The following is a 13,240-nucleotide window of genomic DNA, read 5'->3' on the forward strand; positions in this document are numbered from 1 at the left end:
TGCGCCCTGCTGGATGGGGCTGTTCTTGGCCGTTGGGTTTTCCGTCCTTCTGAATGATAGTAGGCAGAACCAAGCAAGCGCCTTCCCCCCGCATTCGCATTTAACGCGAGAATTTCGTAATAGCATCCATCGGCACGTTTAGGATTCTACCCCCCACCCCCCGGTCTCGGCACGGCTAATTCTTGCGCCCTGCTTGTCTCAACCCTGTGTAAACAGGAAGGGTGCACAGGGGAAATGGGTGGGATTTTTATGGGACCCTGGTAGGGCCGTTTAATGCGGTGTCCAAGTGGAGTGACTCTGCGCTGCGCAAGAAACACCTCTGCTCGTGGGGAGCCTCGTTGCTCCCAAAGCAGGTTTGCCCTCGGTTCCTGAGGTGTTCAGGAGTTTATGAAAATTAGGAAAATAGCTTTTATTGTAAAAGTATTATTTTCATTCCTGTGTATGAAAGTGCTGTTTATTTTGTAATCTCTGTTACTTCTTGCTCAAAGAAAAATCAAGGTTTTCAGTGGTGGTTTTGGTTTTTTTTTTTTTTAAATAGTTGGGGCTTTTTTTCTTTTTTTTTGGTAGAAGTAACTTATTACTATTAACTTCTGATGTCCTCCAGGACTCCCGTTCTTGGCAGCCCCGGCCGCCCCGTGCCCGGGTCTGTGATGTCCGGAGGTAGAGCAGCGACTCTTTCACGGGCACCCCCTTGCCGTGGGGAAGGAGCTTGCATGCCCTTGTGAGGTTGAGAGCTGTGCTGGTGGTGGCATGTGCCTCCGGTGGGGTCTCCCAGGCCAGACAGGTCTCAACTGAAGGGTCAGACACAGTGTGTCCACGGGCAGGATGGGCTCACTAGCCGTGGGGCAGCCATCCTAGGAGAAGGACAACTCTGACTCCAAACCCGGGCAGATGGAGCTCGTTTAGCCCTGTAAGGCATCCATCATCTAAGAGAAGGATGCTCTAACCAAACCTATGACCTGAGGACTTCGCTGTCACTGTCCAAGCTCGCTAGGCCCTGGCAGATGAACCTCAGGTGTAAAGGGTGGAGCCAGTTCCGCGCACGCTGGTGCCTCACCTAAAAAATCCACCGCGCGGGCCCGAAGGGTGCACTCATCGCTTGCAGTGAGCATGGGGAAAGCCCTTCCCAGATCTTCGTTCGCGAAGCCAAGCCATGATGATGATGACGATTAACTTCTGGTGAAATACTAAACAAAGGCTGCCTTAATCCATATTCCAACTGTGTGCCTGAGGAGCGTAGCCCTCGTGCCCATAGTCCTTGCACAGGGCTATGAACTGGAGAAATGTAAACAAAACTTGCTTCTTTTTGAAACTGGAAGACAGAGGTACAAACTTTCTCATTGTCATCAGAAGTAACTGCTAGTGGTAGATGGGCCAAGCAGCATGGGCTGCTGAATATAGACTTTTTTATCTTTACTCTAGTCTAAAGAATTTCTAAATGACTTTTTTTGTTGCTTTGGGAGTTTCCTGCATGTGCCTAAAACAGGACCTCTTGCATCCCCTTTTTTAAAAAGAGCAGTCTGCTCTTGCATTTCCTGAAGATACTGAGCAGCTGGTTCTGCTACTGTGTTCAGAACAACTCCCTGAGATTTCCTTCTGTACTATTTCAGAAGTCTTCAGCTTGTTTTGTGTAATTCAGATTGTGAGATCCTGTTCTGCAGCAAAGACTGCAAGACAGCATTGGAACCTAGTGTGCAAGGAGAACCAGTGGGGAAGCTAGGATTCTGCATCCCTATGTGAGCCCGTCTGCCCGTGTTCAGTCTTAGATGCAATTTCTTCATCTTGCCCACAGTTCTTTTGTGGGTAGTTCTGAATGAGTGTCACTAATGCATAACTGAGTGTCCTCTTGTAACTTTTTGGGTGTATGAAGGCACTTCGTTACCTTACGTTACCCAAGTTGGCATGCTGCTGCCACTCTGAGCATCTGAGTCCAGGTGTTGCAGAATTATGCAGGAAATGAGATTCCAGGTTCCAAACAGCATACAGTTGAAAGGGAGAGACGATGGTAACCGGGCAACTGGAGAGGATATTTGTGGCTATGAGTATTATAATATCCTCCTTTATTGAAAAAATTACCTCTCTCTGTTGTCTTTTCCTCTCTATAAAACTCGATTCCGCAATGGTTGATTAGGGTAGGAGATCAGGAATACAAACTAATATTGTTGTTCACTAAAATAAGCCAGCAAGATTTCACACTATCTTTTTGTTTGATGCCTGCATTATTACTGTCTTGTCTGTTGTTGCCTATGTGTAAATGTTCTTATGTTAATTTGTCAAGGTAAAGTAATCTTTCATCTCTGTATGAGGAGATCAAGCCTATGAAAGTCAGACTGATCTGCCCAAGTGTATAAATCAGTAGCAGTTTGACTTGGCAGTTTCTAGCCTTGCAAACACATGTGGTGAGTACCAGGACGCAGTTGGTAGATCCTTATCCTCTGTCAGCTCTCCCCTCCTGAATCTCTACTTTCCCAGCCTCCCTGCTTCTCCAGCCAAATTCAAAGCACTGCACCTATCACAGTCTCATATTGCTGAACATCTGGAAATAGGGGGAGAGAGAAGCACATAGCATAATTCATCCTTCTTCATGCTTCTTAATTCTCCTGTGGGAACCTGTGACACATAGAAGCTGCAGTGTAGCTTTGGTATATTTAGAATCCCTACTGGCCACATTGGGATTACTGCTTTTCTCAATGCCCTGCCAGGTCAGGTTTTTGTCTGATAAAACTTCAGACTTGAAATACAATGGTTAAAGTCTAGAGGTCACGTTGAGGCTGTGAAGGACTTTTATTTTAGACCTACCAAGACCATAATTCTTCAGTCCCTGGGAATTCAATCCCAATTTTGGGATCGTGGCAATTGTATGTGGTTGGAAAACAACTCAATGTAGTATCTGTGGCCCATTTGTTGAAGACACATCTTTGTACCCACCCTGTATGAGGTGAATAAATTGCTGGCTACCACACCAACAGGAGGATCACAGTGCCAGCCACAAAGGTAAGGACGTTCTGCTGCACTGCAGGCAGCAGCCAAACTTCTGGTGACTTCATGAGAGTCAGGACTTTGCCCCCAAAGCAGAGGGCATAAGGTGGGGTGAGGGGATAAACCACATGAGTGAACTAGAGCACCTAAAAGCATTCTGTGCCTGTAGTGAGGCTCGCGTGAAAAGTCAGGGAACTCTTCTAGTGGTCAGAACATCAACTAATTTTTAAGCAGTATTACTGCCTTCTAGTTCCCACATATATATCCCAGTGGACACTTTTAATATGAAGTTTATTTAGAGGCATCTCCTCAGAGTTGCTTTTATATCAAAAGTTTTAAAGCTTAAGAAAATTTGCACTATCAGTATGCATGTTGAGTTGTGCACCACACTGGGCTCAGAACTTCCATCTTTGAAGAAACAGGCATGAGCTGCAAAATTTTTGATTGGACAGGTTCTGTCCTTAATTCAGAGGTGAAGACACCAGGATTTCAGGTGCGTTGTTGTGAACCAGATCCTCTTGGCTCACAGGATAGTCGAAGGTGGGCAGAGATCTGGAAATAAATTGTGTAGCCCAGCCTAGTCACTTGCTCACTCCCTCTCAGCAGGATGTGGTAGAGAATCGGGAGGGCAAAAGCAAGAACTCATGGGTTGAGATGAAGACAAATAAGTGAAGGGTGAAAAAAAATGGAGGAGTGGAACTAAGTAATGCAAAGTCAAATTACTCATTCATTCCCAGCAGCGGACTTCTTGGAGCAATGGCTACTACAGAAAAACTACACACACACCCCGCACCCCACCTCATTTTTATTGCTGAGCATGGCATATGGTAAGGAAGATCTCTTTAGTCAGTTGGAGTCAGCTGTCATGGCTGTGTCTCCTCCCAAGCTCTTGCCCATCCTTAGTCTATCCTAGGATCGGGCAGAGTGAGGAAGAGGGAAGGTTTTGATGCTCTGCAAGTGTTGTGCCAGCACTGTTCAGAAGTAGCTAAAATGTTGGTCTGTTACCAACACGGTTTGGACACGCTTCTGAAACACAGCACTATATGGGCTGCTATAAAGAAAATTGACTCCGTCCCAGGCAGACCTAGTACAGAAGTGCATGGTAGCAGTAACCGTGACAAGCAGTAGGAAGAATAAGAGTGGGCAAGTGATCAGAGGACAGCAGCGGAAAGTGCTTGGGCAGGAAGCAGATTGGTGGGTGCTAGAGAGGTCTGCAAGGTTCAGCAAGTGGAAGAGAGATTAAGTGGGAACAAAGCAGAAGAACTGATAATTTTGCTCTTGTGAAAAAAAAAAAGAATCTTTGGAACAAAACTTAAGAAAGTTCTTGGAGATTGGCACCTTCCTCTCAATTCTGGTGTCAAAGGCAGCTGGTGTCTGACCCTGGTGGCACCTGTGTTCCTGCAGAGCTGATGTTTTCATCCTCTGTCTTCTCCATTCCTCAACTTCTTTCCCTGGAAGTATCCAGGATTGCCTAATCCTTGTCATAGTCAAGCTTTTCTGCAACTTGCTTGTACTTAAGCTCTGCTGGGATCCACTGAATTCTTCTGTGAGTCATGTACTGAGGCTTTGATAACTCTACCAATGGCTTCCCTGAGCTGTGCAGTGGAGCGTGCTCTTTCTTTCTCCTCTTCAGGCTGTGCCAGTGTGCATGGGGGAAATAGAATGCAGCTGAGCCCAAGAGGGTCTGATCTGGTCAGGAAACAAGTGGTGAGTTTTTGGCCTCTTCTTCAGTTGACTGTGCATTTTCTCTCTTTCACACAGGAAAATGTCTTGAACATGTGGTTTGACTAGTGAGTTACTGGAGAAGAGGGAGGCAGCATCTCCATCGCTGATAGCAGTCTGGAAGGTTTTACCTCTGTCCTGTGAAGGTTAAGGGCTGTGAATCCAGAGTGCCCTCAGTGAAGTGGGAGAATGAAGGGTTTGGATGTAAAAGCATCTCAGTCCTCCTGGTAGCTATTTTTGGAAGTCTGCTCCAGGGTGTGGGGGCGGCCACTGTGCTCCCAGCCAGGCCTGTGCTGCTGGCCGAAGGGATGGTCTTGTTCATATTCTTCCTCAGTTCACTTGTTTCTGCTCCATCCCATGCACAAGCACTGGTGTTCCCACAGCAAGTCACATCTGGGAATTGCAATCTTTCTGTGGGGTTTTTTTGTGTGTGTGGTTGTTTTTTTTTTTCTGAGTGTTGGTGTGCATTGTATTGCACTCCGCATGACTGTTTCATTGCGGGAACAGACAAAAACAAAGGAGAGGGGGGAATGGATAGGTCATCCCCATGCTTTTGGTCAGCAGCACAGTTTTAAAATGACTGGATAACATTTGCATGGGAATGCTACCTGTTGTTGGGCCTGTGCTGAGGGATATAACTGAAAGTACGGATTTTATGCTGGGGAGGAACCCAGGCTTGTTGGTGCACGCCACTGCTAGGTCCTGCCTTTGCTGATGTGTAGAGCTATGTAGATGCAGGCAGCCCCGTATTGTCCAGGAGCAGCAACACATACCTCTGTGAACTTGCTGCAGTATGCCAGTGAAAAACTCTGTTTTTGATGTTACATGTAAGATTTGCAGTCATTTTTGCACGAACCTGATTTTTCTCTTACAACACCCTCGGATGCTGCTACAGTCAGTCAGTGTACTGTCATCTGTGTTCGCTCTTTCCTGGCTGTAGCTTTTGCCCATGCTTTTAATCCCACGCATGCTTTCTTACTGGAGTTTGGGAAGTGGCTTGTGCCTGTACCCTGTGGGGAAATTAGGAGGACTATGGGTGAATATTCCCATAGTCCTTCTGAACTGGGCATTTTTTTCAGGGTTCTCTCTGCTGGTGGCTCTGAGGGTTAGAACAGAATGTAACTCTCAGCTTCTTAAAGTTGCTGGGGGAATTCACAATTTAAAAAAAAATGCTGAAAAAGTGGTCTTTGGGAAGTTACAAAAAATAGAACAAAAAACCCACTATTTAAAAAGCCTAACTCTGAGGCAAACAGCTTCTTGCTATAAGCTAATCAGTAAGAACTTTTCCACCCAGCTTCAGCAGGTGGAACATTAATATCTCAGTGGTAATACAGGGGCCTAACTGCTGCATGTATAGACCTAGTATATGCTTATATGCTTTTCAAATAGGTACCTGAGACCAACAAAGGTGATAATGATAGCATTACAGATAAAAAGGGAATTAGCTTACAGAAGTCCTCTGGAATAACTAAGCCTCGTATCAGCTCCAAGAAAAGTAGTGAAAAAAAATAAAATCAGGTAGACAAATACAGTAATGAAGTATTTATTGATGATAAATGGAGTATTAAATTCTACTTAGTCTGAACAGAGCATGTGGATACCTTTAGGCTGCTTAAGTGCTTAAAGAGTTAGAATTATTCAATTATTATTGACTATTGAAACTTGAATATAGCACACTAGGTTATATGGGTGACCTGTTACTGTGTGAGTGAGGGGCTGTGCCATGTCTTGCGTAGGCTCCGATCCAAGCTCTGCATTCAGAGACATGTTTTACTTAGCCTGGAGTTCCAGGTTAACTGCATTAACTGAGCTGTTGTCAAACATGAGAAAATCTAAAATGTTTTCATGTACTGCAAACTAGGCTAAGATTCATGGCTTGCTGTTTGCTGCAGGCTGAATCTGTGCACCCATGGTGATGTCGTGGTAGGCAGAACTGTTACTCTGAGTCCTGGGTAGGGATGAGGCGGCTGCGTAGGCAAAGGTATCTTACTGCTGGAGAAGTGGGAACGGAAGATGATGTAAATGAAGTGAGGTGGCGGCTTTGCAGAAGAGGCTTTACTTGCACTATGTTAGCTTCTCTTTATCAGTAACACTTCCATGATGTGATTTGTCTGGAAGGATAGAACACAAAGTTATGGCATAAGAAGGAATCTGGAGTGGGATGAAGGAGATAAAGTAGCAGGTAGTCCATCAGTTTCTGTTTCCAGAGGCTACTGGAGGCCTTAGTGCAGCCCTACTTTATTGTGTGAACTTTGTCTTGGAATAATAGGGTACAATAAGGAGAAAGGGAGAAGGCAAAGAAATAGCATTCTTATTTCTAGCCTTCCAAAAACAGTGTATGAGAAAGTGTTTGGCTGTTACTTCTCTTTGCTCACAGCAGAGAAGATAACTGCTGTGGAATGAGAACTACGTCTCTGTATGAAAATAGAAAAGAGGGGGAAGGGGAATTTAGAACACATATGATGACAGATGCTTTCTTTAGAAGCTCAAAGATAGGTGGTGGAGACCTTACGCAACATTTCAGTATGAGGCATAATTTCCTTGAAAAAAGGAAGCTGACAGCATTGAGTGGGAGGTTTCTTCATGTTTTCACTGTAGTGGAGCAGGGAAGTAAAAGTGTCCAATCCCTGGTTTTAGGCAGGAAGAGATAACTGTTATCCTGAAAGGACAGCCTTTTCCCTGTCTTGCTCCTGGGAGCCGTGAGTGTCCTTGGGCAGAAACTCTTCAGCTCTTTGCTGCCAAACCGTTGTTTCACCAGCCAACAAGAAGAGAGTATACTGAGGAGTGCTCCCCCAAGCCAAGCAGAAGCTATGGAGTGAAAATATGTTTTCTGTTCAGCTCTGCTTTCCTCCAGCCTCATTTCTGGGCCCAAATTGTTTCTATGGTGTGGCAAGTGACTTGATGTGATAAAGCTTTAGTATCTGCATTGGTTTATGAACAGTAGAAAGTTTTCATACAATGATGGACATGGTTTAGGGTGAACGGTTGGGTTTGATGATCTCTTCCAACCAGATGATTCTATGACATGAGAAGCAAGGGAAGCACAGAATGTTACAGGGTTTGGTGGGTTCTTGACTTGATGCCATTTAGGAATAAAAAAAAAAACAACCCAAACCAAACCCAGAATAGTAGCTGTCGCATGGAAGCAGCTGGCCTGAGGAGTAGGCTTCTGAACTATTTCTCTTTCACCATATGTAGTTACTGTTTAAAGTGAAGTTTTCCATGATACATATTGGGAATCTTTACTTAATAAGAGACCTCATTTATATTTCAGTCACATCCTTCCTACAACTTAGTAGCAAAAAGTTGCCATGGAATCGAGTCCTTAATGCATGTGTAACTTGAACTCAGTATTGACATGGATTTGTCTATGCCTGCAAGCATGTCACAACTAGACTTGTGATTTTTTTTTTTTTTTTTTTTTTTAGCCTCTGGGAGCTATTCGGAAGAAGGAAATCCAAATCTGTTGTTTGGAAAATGTGACAAATTCACAAAGAGACATGTTGATGGGAACAATTGCTGTTAAAAGTTTTTTTTAGCCTCTGAGAGCTATTCGGAAGTAGGAAATGATTGATGAAGACAGAAGCAGGGCCAAAGAGATGCTGATGGTTTACAGTATCCCTTCCCCACAGCAGAGTTTGGTCTCATCTGTTAGATTCAGTAGATTTTTTTGAACGTTATCACTGTGTTAGGGAAAATCTCCTATCCTTCTTCTTTTCTGTTGTTTTTTCTTTATTCGTGTTGAATATTTAAGCCTTTTTTCATAGAATATCATTGATTCAAAACTGATTGCAGTTAAGGTTGCTGGACAGGTCCTGTTTCTTGTTTGCAGCTCTGCTAGAACTCAGAGGTTGGAATGCTATTTCACATACATTGGCTGTGAAATAAACTTGCTTAAGTGACATTTCCAAAGGAAATCACTAGTATGCCCATGATTCTGAGGAGGAGCTTTGAACTGAGTAGCAATTTTGTATTAGAAGTGTGCTTTTTTACTAACTCTGTGAATATTCATGCTGGAAAAATTGCAGTTCATTTGCTCAGCGGGATCTTCAGACTGAGCATTCTGCAACAAGATGCTGAGATAGATTTTGCTGGTGATAAAAATTCTTCATTCACCAGACCATGGGCAGGAGGCCTAATACAAGTGAACAAAGGGAAGGCACCGTGGATAGAGGAGGTTAGGATAGGCAAGAAGATTAGGACAATGATTCTACCTGTGATCAGAATGTGGAAATTGGATCCCTTTGTGGTGCCTGTCGTGATTGTACAGACAGGCTGGGTTTGGCTAATTTTGAACTGACACACCTGCCTTACTCTGCAACATTGTGATGCGCTTCTAACCGTGAATTCGAATATATCTGGTAGTGCATAGAGCATTAGTCAAGTAATAGTTTATAAAACAAATGTTCAAGTAACCTTTTTTCTTTTTTTCCTTTGTAGGACATATCTGCTGTGAGGAGGTGTTTGGCATCCTAGGAGAAAATTTTACTTTTCCGGTAAAAATAGACCAAAAAATGGAAGAAATTATTTGGACGAAAAACAAGGATAAAGTGGCTGAATGGGAACGAAGCGAAGTGACGTATTTTAATCCTCTCCAGGAGAGAAGCTTGCTTCACGAGAATGGGAGTTTGACTATATTTAACTTGGAAAACAATGATACTGGCACATACGTGATAAAACACTTTGATTCTGCAGGAAAAAGTTACGCATTAACCTTCAAGCTTGATGTGTTAGGTAAGTAGTAGAAGAACTGCATAAAGAATTTGCACCACTTTATTCACTTTAAGCAGGCTAGAAAGGGGATTGTTTATTTGCCAGGGAAGCCAACAAATAGAGGGGGGCTGTTCTTTGGCTCTGTTGTTAAGCTCCTTAGGCACTTTAAATAAATTTTCAAAGGTGCCATCTAATTTGTGTGCACATCATTACTCACTTTGGAATGGCTTCTAAAATGTGTATAGGTGGCACGCTGTGTACTTTCAGATAGATAACCAAACTCTTTGAGCAAGGTGACCAAGTTACCCCAGGCTAAAGATGCTCCTGCAGGCATGTTATCCATGCTTGAATATCTGTGGCATCTTCCTGTGCAGATCTACACAGCTTCACGAGTAATCTTTGGGAAATAGATTTCATCAGTGTGTATATTAGTCTGATTGACTACGAATTATGAGGGGTCTCAAACTAAGTACTGAAGAACCACAAAGAGGGCCTCTTCTAGAAATACATTTATTTCTAAGGCACAGGTGCACGCGTCTTACACATACACCTTTATCTATATACTCCTGTGCTGCTTTTGTTGCTCCAGCCCTTGTCCTGTGATAGAATATGAGGCAGTGTATAACCAAAGTAATACAGAATGTTTTCTCTCGTTTTAGCTCCCCCTTCAAAACCTGAAATAAGTTGCAACACCAGTGATGTTAACCTTGTGTTAAAATGTACAGCAGATTTCCAGAAGCCTCTGAATTACACTTGGAAGTTCAGTAGCATACCAATCACTCGTCACACTCAGGAAACTGTCATCCTTAAGAAGAATGTTGATGCTTCTGAGAAAGTTGCATGTTTTATTAAATTCTCTCAAATGGAAAAGAGTTCTGAAATCTTTTTGACTCAGTGCTTCCCAGATACAGGTAATGAAACTATCAGGTTGTATATGCAAGTCTGAGAGGCTGGGTTGGGAAGCAGCATAGGCTTTTACTGTGACGTTTCTACTGACTTCTCAGGAAGTTGAATTTAAGAGTAAAAAGCATCAGAAGTCATTTTTCTGCTATGTATGTGTTTAAGGTTGGTGAAAGGTATGTTGTTGGCAGTTTGATTCACCCCTGGAAATACACTTTTTGCAGGATATCAAGAGAGTAAAACCTTCAGCTGTAACTTGAAATAAGCAACAATAGAGAGCACACTTACAAGATCTCTTCTGAACCTCCTGGCCTTGTGTAATTAACGTTATTGACTGTTATGCTCTTTGTACTGTTGTCTTTGAACTGGAATGAAACTATTAAGTCATTTCAAGAAAGATATCTAGCAGCCCTTAGATAAAATAAATTTTCGTCTAGCATGTACATGAGTGAATGAGCATACATCTTTTCTTCCTTCCCAGGCAGATATAAAAAGGAGGAAAGAGAGTTTTTGTGCTGTTGCTTATTGCTTTGGGACAGCCTCAGCTGAGCTTCAAGGTAGCTTGAGGCTTACTTTTTAAGTTTATTTTTAAATGTAGGATGAGAACAAGTTTGGAACCATCTGGTTTGTAGGATGTGTAAGCCAGTCCCTAACTGACAAAATTTTCCACGTCTGTGGAACAGTAATTTTCATAGTATAGAATTCTCCCTTCTTCACTGGAATTATGTGTTAGAGACTTGTTACAAATGAAGCATGTGGTGGATTGACCTTGACCACCAGGTGCCCATCAAGCTGTTCTCTTACTTCCCCTTCTCAACGGGATGGGGGGAGAAAATATGACAAAAGCCTCGTGAGTTGAGATAAGGACTGGGACATTGCTGAGCAATTACAATCATGGGCAAAACAGACTTGACTTGGGGAACATACATTTAATTTCTTGTAAATCAACATCAAAGTAGGATAATGAGAAACAAGAATAAATATAAAACAGCTTCCTCCCACCCCTCCCTTCTTCCCAGGCTCAACTTCACTCACAATTTCTCTACCTCCTCCCCCTGAGCAGCACAGAGGGGTGGGGAGAATGGGGTTTGTGGTCAGTTCATTATGCGTTATCTCTGCTGCTCCTACTTCCTGACGCTCGTCCTTGTGTCCACAGTGCCAGGAGCCTGTTCCAGCATGGGTTTCACATGGGGTCACAGCTTCCTTTGGGCACATCCATCTGCTCTGGTGTTGGTCCTTCATGGGCTGCAGGTGGATATCTGCTCCACCATTAACCTCCAAGTATAAAACATACTCGGGGTTGTATTTCTACTGAAGTCGTGTATCGCACAGTTGCTTTTTAACTAACCAGTCATTATTTATTTTCTTTTTTTAAAGGAGACAGCTATTACGGAAGAAGCAGAGGTGGTCTTGCTGCGGCTTTCCTTCTCTTAATTCTAGCTGTAGTAATACTAGGATTCCAATACAGAAGAAGTATGTATAGCATTCCTAATAACGTTATTCAACATGATGCTGATCTAAGGTTCTGTAGAATGTATGAAAGTTTCTGACCATGGGATATATTGTAAATACAGGAGTAGGAACAAGTACCACTTAAGCAAAGGCTACTGGAAGGAAATAATATACTGAACTTCCTTGCCCTGGGACATTAGGCTCTGTGTAATGGGAAATGTTGTAGTCTGTATCTGCATGTTTCTCCCTCAGACTGACTGTTTCATTTACCATTTCTGCTTACGAAGAATCTATGGCCTCTCCCATTCCTACCTGAGTGTGTTTTCACTCCCTTTTTTGAGAGCATCATGAAGCTTCCCTCAAGATCAGATTTATTGCTGGGGCAGGCTTTTCCCAGGACCTGTTGAATACCTTTTGCTGAGTCTAATCTGACAACTCTGGGTGCTCAACTGATATATAGGGATTTCTGTGCCTCCTGTCAGCCTGTACTGCAATCATCTTGGGAGTTCGGGATTTGCTTCTTGATCCACATCTACACTGAGTTTGAGTATCTTGTTTGTAAATCTGACATCTTATTCAGAGATGGTAATAGTAGGCTATCACTGTGTATCTCTTGCTGCCACATTTTTGGGTTAATGTGTCAGATTGTATTCTGGCCTGAGAAAGAGGTGCATATGATCTCTTCTCTTTGTCTTTGAGAGGCTCCCAAACAGAAATATATGGCCTCATCCTATGGGTGCTCTGCACGGAAAATTCCTGTTAGCTTCCAGGCAGGGTCACCACTGGCGGTGTGAAGAGCATGGGATGCATCTCCTGTCTGGGAAGGACTGATTGACAGTATTTTGGAGGGGAGACTGATAAGAGCATACATAGATGTATATTGTATGTGGACTTTATGCTTTCCTGAGTATTTCCATTTAGTTTCTGTTGGCATGGAATCATAAAATCAGCTAGGTGGGAAGGAATCTCTGGAGGTTTCATCCAAATTTCTGCTCAAAGCAGGAGCAACTTCAAAGCTAGATCAGGTTGCTTAGGACCTTGTTCAGTCAAATTTTTAATAACTCCAAGAAGGGAAACCCCCCAGCCTCTTTCAGCATGTGTTCAAATGCTGAATCACCCATGTGGGGAAGGATATTTTCCTTATTTCTGTTAGCAATTATTTCCCTTTTTCAGCTTGCAGCCATTGCCTCCTGTCTTTTTGTACTGTACTTCTGAGAGGAGTTTCCTTTATTTTCTATGTAAGTTAGTTGTAGACTGCAATTAACCATCCCCTTAGCCTTCTTTGTCTTCAGACTGAACAAACCCAATTCTCTCAGCACCTCCTTGCACAGCTCCTGCTCCCTACACATTTTGATGGACATTTGCTGGACTAGTTTCAGCATGTCAGTGGTTTTTTCATTAATTTGAGGCCCACTTTGTTGATCTCTCATCGATTGTCTTTGCCTCAAACTTATGTTTCAGTCTTTCTTCTTTC

The 13,240-nt window shown here is 43.1% G+C and overlaps 1 protein-coding gene across 1 annotated transcript in view; it reads left to right on the forward strand.

Moving 5' to 3' along the window:
• Window positions 1-9,137: 9,137 nt before the first annotated feature.
• CD58 (CD58 molecule) overlaps window positions 9,138-13,240 on the forward strand; it is a gene marked incomplete at both ends in the record, with an annotated part of 13,008 nt that continues 8,905 nt past the window's right edge. Inside the window, 2 exons of the mRNA XM_010136719.1 lie at window positions 9,138-9,435; window positions 10,074-10,325. Of these exons, the coding sequence (XP_010135021.1) occupies window positions 9,138-9,435; window positions 10,074-10,325 (550 nt within the window). The remainder of the gene's footprint in view (window positions 9,436-10,073; window positions 10,326-13,240) is intronic.

The sequence above is a fragment of the Buceros rhinoceros genome, unplaced genomic scaffold (genome assembly GCF_000710305.1).
Source record: "Buceros rhinoceros silvestris isolate BGI_N320 unplaced genomic scaffold, ASM71030v1 scaffold10355, whole genome shotgun sequence".
NCBI lineage: Eukaryota > Metazoa > Chordata > Aves > Bucerotiformes > Bucerotidae > Buceros > Buceros rhinoceros.